We start from the raw sequence: 8,892 nt of genomic DNA, 5'->3' as shown, positions 1-8,892 counted from the left end.
AAACGGTGCATTAGCGCCACCAACTGGTAGGGCGTGTGAATGACGTCGCTCCAAAAACCGAAACAAACGAGTCTTAAATAACTTGAAGTCAGCTTTCGTTCTTCTAACCCTGCTCTCAGCTTCATAGTGTAGTGCAGCTTGCTCTATGGTTTCCTGTCCGGTACAGCACTCACATTTGTCTGAATCACGTTTGGCTGTTATGAATAATGTTTAAAACTGTGTGATATAAATTGTGATATGACTGTCTCCTCTCTCCTGTTCCTTCCTGTGCTTCTCATTCTCCAGTTTTCCTTTGGCATTTGGAAATCTGGTGTCCTCTCCTTTCTTCGTCTCATGTTTCCTATAAAATAATATCCTATTATATGAACCTGTAGTTTTTAAACAAAGGTCAGACAGAAATCTTGTGTGAGATATAATTACATTTTTTTTAGTTTACTCTCAAAGCTGTTCCAGTTAAATTAAGTCGAAATTAGACTTTTGATTTTTAATACGGCACAATAATAAAATAACTAAGTTGCTTAGACTACCCTCCACAAATCCCCAACTTTCTGTGGTGGGAGGGTGTGTGTGTTCCAGTGATCCCAGGGTCTATGTTATCTGATGGGTTCTCATAGGGATGAGTGCCTTGGGTGGGGACTGATCACTGATCCGATGGGTAGTGGGTTGATGGCAAGAGAGGACACTGGACAGACCTGGTGCACCTTAACGTATAGTGAGGGTGTGCTTGGAGCACCTGGCAGAGTTTGATTTGATTTGATTTTATTGATTAGCATTCAAATTCAAATCTCAGTGAAAACAGTGAAAAAACAAACAAACAAACAAACAGTGAAAACAGAACAAAAATCTACCATAAAGAAAGAAAGCATGAGACAAGGCTAATCAAAAGGTATTGGCTGAAGCATTTGCTTATTACGCCAACCCTTTTCACAAAATATCTTTTTGTATGCAGCTCCTGTACACAGGGCTTGAAGAAAATAATAAAACAAAGCAAAAACCAAACAAACAAACAAACAAACAAACAAACAAAAAAACAAACAAAAAAAAACTTTCCACCTTAGACAAGTAACTACATCAAAGCAAAAGAATCAAGAGGTTGTTTTTTTTTTCTCCTTTTTGCTCTTTTCATTCTTGATTTATATATTTTTCTAATACTCTATTTTTAAACATGTTTTTAAACAAGGAAAATGAACTACTACAGTTCAGTTGTGCATTTAAGTTCCTTTCCTTAATATTTAGAGAATTGGAAGAACTCTTATTTTTGCCACCATATCATTGTTTTGGGGTCACGTCTGTCAGTGAGGAACCTTCCTCAATCTATTGGAACGAACCCTAGATCTGGATTTAAATGCAAGCAGGTGAAGAAATTATGGGATATATAAATAAAACTGAACTGAATTGAATCTAATAACTGCTGAACCATCCATTGGAAAAAAACATTAGAAAAATCTAATGTATTGGAGCATCTACCGTCTACTTTATTACACATGTCTGTTCTACTATAAACGACTTATATCAAGTCAAACAAAATAAGGCTCAGAGATGTTTGTCTTTTGTTTTTAAGCTGGGTTTGATAGCTGTAAGAAAAGTTGACTGTCACTGGAAACTTCAGTTGCTCACTGGCAGCAGTGGGCAGCGTTTATTGATTTTGCTTATCTTGAACTGCCTGCAGCTCAAACCCATGGAGCTAAAACAGACGCAGTGAAACTTTGGGCCCGAGCCGGGGACAACAGTGCTCCCTTATCTTTTGCTCTGGGCTGTTTACCTCCCCCTTCTTTCTTTTTCTCATGCTTCCTTTCAGAGCAGCTTGTTCCTTTTCTCTCTGGTCTTTGAAGTTGTCTTTCTTTCTGTTGTTGATTGCTTATACCTTTTATTTTATTTTTGATAATAGTGATTATATGTTTGTGTTTGTCTAAAAACAATAAAAGTTTGATAAAAAAAACCCTCTTGTAACATCAGTGTTTCACAGTAGGTGATGCAAAGTCCTGCATACGGTTGAATCTCAGGTTAACATTGTGGCAGCAGCAGAGTGAACAGAAGGAACAAAGTCAGGTTTTGCAAAAACTAGTGTGACTGAGTACTGGTGTGATTAAAGCCAAGCTTTGGAAATGCATGCACTTTTTGTCCAGACAGCAGAGGTATATTGTAGTAGCCTCAAGATTCTGTGCAGCTTATATGGATATAAATACAATAAATTCGTTTAAACTGACAGCTATATCATTAGCATTAAACTGGTATTTAAATGAAACATCAGCGCACTTCACACCCTGTTGTAGTGTGAAAAGTACAGAAAGATCTTGATTGGGCTTCTTGTCACTGGTTGACAATGACTGAAAACCCGCTGAAAACTACAAAAATGGCTGTAACCTTGACCTCGCTGAAGTGAAGGTCCGTTAGGAGTCACTGTAAGTTTGAAACCAGTACACAGACCAGTGTAATGGCGTGAGCCCATCAGAGATCTGGTGGGTATGAAAGGTTCCACGGGTGATCCTCCAGCATGAGTGAGATCCACAAACAGACTGGGCTTTTGATTCAACGTGATCAGTGTGGAAAGTGTTCGTAGGGCTCAATACAAAAAGCAGTTTTCACAGACTTCTACAGGACCGGAAGTCTCTTTGCGGTCTTCTTTTGGTAGAGCGCAGGTTGAAGGCACTTTTGCTTTACCTCCACTTTTCCCACCCTCGTCTGTCTTAATCAGTTTTCACGTGACAAGGCGTCACGAAAGTGGGCGGCCCTGATGGTGCTGCTCAGCCCCCCCGCCGCGACCTTCACCCACATCTCCCGTGTTTGCAGCTCGCTGTCTCGGTGTTCAGCAGCAGGAATCATGCTTCGCGCTGTGCTTTTTCGGAGCCTTCCAACACTAAGACGACTGCCGGTCTGTCACTACTCTGCAGCCGCCATCCCAGCACCCAGCACCCAGCCGGAGGTCCACTACAACAAGGTAGAGTCGCTCCAGCGGTTGTTACTGTGCTGACGAGATGTTGGATGTTAGCCAACTGCGTAATCAACAAGTGCGCGCAGCGTGACGGGAGCGCTATTAAAGCGCTATAAAGTGTATAAACTGCGCGGTGCTGTGCTTCCAGCACTCTGCATGCAGAGCTATGATAGGAGGGACGAGCTGCTCACAGAGCTAACAGTGAAGCAGCAACAGGTCACGCTCAGCTTTCACTTGGAGCTTATATAACTCCGAGCGCTGCGCCACGCTGAGTCCGTGGGATTTCGCAACATGATCATGAAGATTTAATCTATGCACGACAGAAACAGCCAGTATGGGATGATTCTTGTTTCTCCGGTATTTGTTGTGAAAACTCACTCTTCACTCAGCTGAGCTGTGCTCCCTCAGATCCTGCACGCAGTGCTCTGCAGTAACGGAGACCTTCTGCTGCGTGGTGTGCAGTGACTGAGCTCACGGGCAGGAGGAGCAGAGGAGGAGATGGCCAAGACTGAGAAAGTCAAAAGAACTCCTCTTTAAATGTTGTCCTTGTGCTCATGGAGACTCTCTGAAGATCCACGGGTCACGCGTGTTTCTTGTATCAGAATGGTCCCTGTTACCTGCAGTTTCATAAAAGCGCCCCTCCGACAGCCAAACCCATCTGTTCTCTGATTGGATTGTTACATTTGTGATTGACATGACATTGACCAATCAGATGAAAGGAAGAAAAATAGGGTCAAACTTCGTACTTGTAACTTGCAGGGTTTTTTGGCAAAGTCCACACACAAATCTTTTTACACATACGAAACTGATTTACAAGTGCACAATATTTATGACCACATTTTGAGCCCATATAGCCAGGGACGTGGTGTGTGTTAACACGGTCACTAAATACAAACCTCCCCACGCTGGACAGCAGATATGCGATACCCCCCCACACCTACTGTCCAGCTGACCATCCCACAGCTGTGAGAGTGTAAAGAACAAGCGGAGTGTTACTGATATGTGGTCAAAGCAGAGGCTTTTTCCTTTGTTGGAATTGTTGAATTTTGTTTTTCTAATTAGTAATTATTAACTTGATTCTCAAGCTTGTTTAACTTCACACAATTAAGGATTTTTTAAGTTAAGACAGTCAAAGATGGCCCTTTTAGTTCCTCATTTGTAATAACTGCCATTGGTCAAAACTTTAGAGAGTTACATGCATGTTTCTTATTAAGAAATACATTTGAAATCACTTCTTACCTTTACTTTTCATGCTACATTAGAGTAACGGCATTATTTTTGATGATATGACGTCATTTTCTGTCACGTTTGTTAGTGTTACTGTACCCTGTGAATTTTGTGCTGAAGGTTAATTTGAAGAAAATCGTGAATTGAAATCAGAAAAATATCTGCCAGAAAAATCGTAATTAGATCATTTCCTGAGATCGTTCAGTCATAAACCCAACTATGGTTATGTTTCCATCGTCACCACTGAGCGTGTCAGAGCTGTGCGTTAAACGAAGCATCAACACAAAGAATTGGCTTCGATGAGTTTCTTGATGAATCGTTGCAGCCTTGGTATAAACATTTACCTGCCAGTGTAGCAGCGGGCTGTAGTATACGTCTGTCTGCATTTAGCTGGTGTTAAAGTTTGGACTTTGTGGCTAAGAGTTCAGTTCAATTCTGCGTTATTTAGTGAGCAACAAATTACAACAACAGTTGCCCAGAGACACTTAATATTAGGAAGCTAGTTGGTAAATTGGTATCACATGCAGTGTCATTGTTTCTATTAGACACCAGTAAATGACAGTTGTGACTTTGTGTAAGCTCTTTAAGAACACAATAAAAAGTCAAGCATGAAAACAAAATTCATTTTTAAAAATCACAGAAGTGGAAGTTCCTCTTTATCCTGCTACATTTAAAGATACAAAAGGAAAATGTCTGACAGAAGTCTGCGAGACCTTTGTCTTTATTTCATTAAAAAATTCAATTGGCTGTCTTGAAATCAGTGTTTTACAGTCATTACAGGAAACAGTATTGAGTGTTTTACTTTATCAGAGTCGCTGCACTTGTAATGATGTACTGACCTTTTTAATGTTTCAGCTCTTTATCAACAATGAGTGGCATGATGCAGTGAGTGGGAAAACGTTTCCTACGATAAATCCGGCAACTGGTGAAGTCATCTGTCAGGTTGCAGAAGCTGATGAGGTAAGAGTCTGTAAAGGTAAAAACACAAAGATATCCTGCAGTCGGTTGTTAACCATCTAAAGTAGTGATGGTAAATTTGATTCTTTTTACTGAATCGAGTTTTAATGAGTCACTCACCAAAGTGAATCGATTTTTGAGTCATTTGATTCACTGAGTCAGTCGACCAGAGAGTGCAAAAAATGTACATTTTCACTCAAACTTAATTTGTTTCTCTTTTCATGTAAATCCTACTGCTAAGATGAATGATTCTAAAAGAAAACAACTATTTTATAGAGCAAAAAAGAGCAAAAACATTTCTAAAATTAAGCAATTTCCTATCAAAATTGCTTAATAAACATTTATTTTGTTTATTTTTATTTTATTAGTATTTTCCTTAAATGTGTTAAATATATATTTTCTCATCTAAATGTCCACTGAGCTGTGAGCCAGGGGGCGGTAATGCGCCTTAACATTGGTTGCCAACCAAGAAGAAGAAGAAGCTGTGAGCCAGGAGGGAGGGGGTGAGTAGCTCAAATGTGCTGTTAGCATGTTAGCAGAGCGATGCTACTGTGAACCGAGGAGCTATTTTCTTGATGTGAGCTTCTACTCAGGGTTTTTTCTTCCAGTTCAGAGCAGAAATTTTTTTGTTAGATACTGGATGTTGTGTTTTTCTCCACAATTTTAATTATAAGCTAGATACATTGCTGCTAACAGCAACAGGGATGAGTCAGTGAGTCATTTGGGCTTGTGAATCATGATTCATGAGTCAGTAAAGTGATTCTCGAGTATTGAACGATTCGTTCATGATTCGCGCATCACTAATCTAAAGTCTACGTTCTTCCACTAACCCATAACCTGTGGGACTGTTACTGTAGCAAAGTGTCTGTGTGTAACCAGATGTGAGTGGACACTAAAAGTACAGACAAGTTTTTGCCCAGCTGCTTTTACACCTTGTAAGTGATGAACCTTACAGTGTCTCTCAGGGATCATCAACCCTGAGCTCAGACTTACAGGCTCAGGCTGCACCATCACTTTAACTGTGACACTGAGCAGCTGCTTAGTGCTGGCTGTGCTGGTGAAAGGCAGGCTCAGATGGACTGACCATAATGAATTTACCATATGCTTACTGTAGGTACATGTTTATGTGTGTTCATATTTAGTTCGTATTGGAGCTTTGTAAAAACCACAGTGTTATCTGTAACTGGGAGCAGCAGTGATTGCTGATGAACCAGATGAAGAGCAAACGCTCAGATCCATGTAAAAAACATACATTATAATAGTGTGGAGGATTTTTTAGGACTCAAGTATGGCTTCGTGTCAGAAGGCTGTGTGACTTGTAGCTGATGACTTGTCTGTATTTTTAAACTTTCTGTGATTAAAATCAGTACATGCTTACAGATATGCAGAAATCCAGGAAGTATTCACAGCGCTTCACTTGTTCCACTGAGTGAAAAAAGTCTGCTTAATATACTTGCACATCTATTTCAAATGAAAAACAGAAATATAATAGAAGTATTCACAGCCTTTACCTGAGACTCAAGCATCTGTCAGATGTTTCTACAGTGACTTGATGGGAGTTCACAGGACACTGACCGTCCAGCCAATCTGAACAATAGAAAGGTCTTAGTCAGTGAGGTGATGGTCACTCTGACAGAGCGCCAGTGTTGGACTGGAGAGAGGTGAATCATCTAGAAAGAGCCATTTCTGCAGCACTCCACATGGAAGCCGCTCCTCAGTAAAAGTCACATAACAGAAACAAAATCTGTGATGAAACAAAGATTGAACTCTTTGGCCTGAATGCTAACATCTTGTTAAAGATGTCTGCTAGGACATCAGTCAGCTGGTCAGCACAGACTGAGCACACGTCCAGGTATATCCTCTGGTCCAGCAGCTTTGTGTGGGTCGACCCCAGCGAGAGTCCTTCTCACACTGGCTGCAGTCAGGGACAGCACTTGGTTGTCTGGCGAGGGGATGGTTTTCCATGCTGGCTCGTTGTTTTGGGTCTCAAACCTGGCATGGAATGTGTTAAGTACATTTGGGAGAGAAGTGTCGGTAACACGCTTACACGGTGGGGCCTTGTAGTCCGTGGCAGCGTGGATGCCCTGACACATTTGCCTCTTCAACATGCATGGGGACTGGGACGCTACTCAGGGTGGACTTAAAATAAAATTCTACTCTTGTTCCTATGAAATAACACATTCCATCCATGAAAACTTATTTTATCATACAGGGTTCATAGTTTTCAGTCATGTGACCTAGTTGCTACCCTGGTGGATAAAACATTACTCCATTATGACAGCCAGTACTACGTGGATCATCTATCCATGAAGGAAACATTAAGATATGAAGAGAAACTAGGAATTTTGGGGGCTTGTGGTCCATATTTTGTCCCAGCAGCTTTATAAAAATCCCTGAAGGTGGTCACATCTCTATCAGAGCTCCACTGCTCAGATCCAATTGTAAGAAACCCAAGAATACATGTCAGACTCGACAGATGTCAGTGAGCATGTTAAATATTAAAGTTCATGACAGTGAACAAGGGCTTGTCTGGAAGGTGTTCCAGCAGAAACCCTCTTCTCTAACAAAACAAAGAACGTGGCAGCATGGATGAGGTTTGCAAAGTTGCATCTGAACAAACAAGCTGCTGAGTCATGGGGAGTGCTTATGACTTTACATTTATGTGTACATTTTAGAGCTGGGCGATATATCGAGTTTTTTAAAAATATCGATATATTTTCATACGAGATATAAGATGTGACAATATCGTTTATATCGATATAGTCTATGTTACGTTATAATTATACTTGTGGAGCCGCAGGTTTGCCTCTCTTTCGTCCACTATTGTCTCTACGCTGTTAGGTGTGGGCTGTGTGCGGACAGGGATAGGACCCAAGGTGCAGACTCCAGAGACAAACGTAAATTGAAATAGCTTTAATGCTGAACTCAAACATAACATAACTGGAAAAAATCTAAATAAACTTAAACCGGCGGATTGACAAAACACACAGCAAAATAAACGGTAGATCGCGACACGGACACAGAGAAACACTGGGCTTAAATACACAAGAGGGAGCAATCAGGGAATGAATAACAGGAGGGAAACACAGCTGGGGCAAATCAGAACTGACGAGACAAAAGGAAGCGTAAACTGAACACACTGAGATAAGACAGAGACCTTCAAAGTAAAACAGGAAACACATAACACAGACTCACATGCAGGCACTACAGAGGGAACAGAGACGTGGGACCAGGGCAGACAGACACTGACTGAACACGGGGATATAGGAACTAAGGATACACAGAGACGCGAACTAGACAAGGGGATACAGGTGATAGGGGAGACAGAGCAACTAGAGAAGACAGAGACATAAACCATAAGACAGAACTCAAAGAAACCAAAGACTAGAAAGTATAAATAATATAATAAACTCAAAACCCTGGGTCAACGACCCAGGCATCCTAACATACGCAACGTTACTCGGCCTCGCCTCTCCTTCACTGAACACAACTCCGCCTCCCCCATAGCTTCACCTGCAGGCAATGACAAGATGAAAGCGGAAAATCTCCGTTAGCGAGTTACCGCGGATCGTCCCGTGCGTGGGGCTGGACGGCGTCAACGTGTTAGCGAGCTAACCGCGCTAACGAGCTAACCCGCTAACGAGCTAACCGCGCTAACGACATGCAGCGAGGGCTGCACGGCCTAAAATCCTTTCATTTTCTCAAAAATCGACAGTGCGCCTTATGTATGAATTCTGGTTGTGCTTACTGACCGCGAACCGATTTTATGTGGTACA

At 41.5% G+C, this 8,892-nt stretch overlaps 1 protein-coding gene across 1 annotated transcript in view; it reads left to right on the top strand.

The window, feature by feature from the left end:
• Positions 1 to 2,719: 2,719 nt before the first annotated feature.
• The window catches only part of LOC102314548 (aldehyde dehydrogenase 2 family member), a 28,288-nt gene continuing 22,115 nt past the window's right edge, over positions 2,720 to 8,892 (top strand). Inside the window, exons 1-2 of the mRNA XM_005946335.3 lie at positions 2,720 to 2,938; positions 5,015 to 5,119. Coding sequence (XP_005946397.1) covers positions 2,735 to 2,938; positions 5,015 to 5,119 — 309 coding nt within the window. The 5' untranslated portion in view covers positions 2,720 to 2,734. The remainder of the gene's footprint in view (positions 2,939 to 5,014; positions 5,120 to 8,892) is intronic.

The sequence above is a fragment of the Haplochromis burtoni genome, unplaced genomic scaffold (assembly GCF_018398535.1).
Source record: "Haplochromis burtoni strain Fernald_Lab_line unplaced genomic scaffold, NCSU_Asbu1 Contig_461, whole genome shotgun sequence".
Classification (NCBI taxonomy): Eukaryota; Metazoa; Chordata; class Actinopteri; order Cichliformes; family Cichlidae; genus Haplochromis; species Haplochromis burtoni.
The sequence above is the reverse complement of the archived record's forward strand: the minus strand, read 5'-3'. Positions and strand labels throughout refer to the sequence as shown.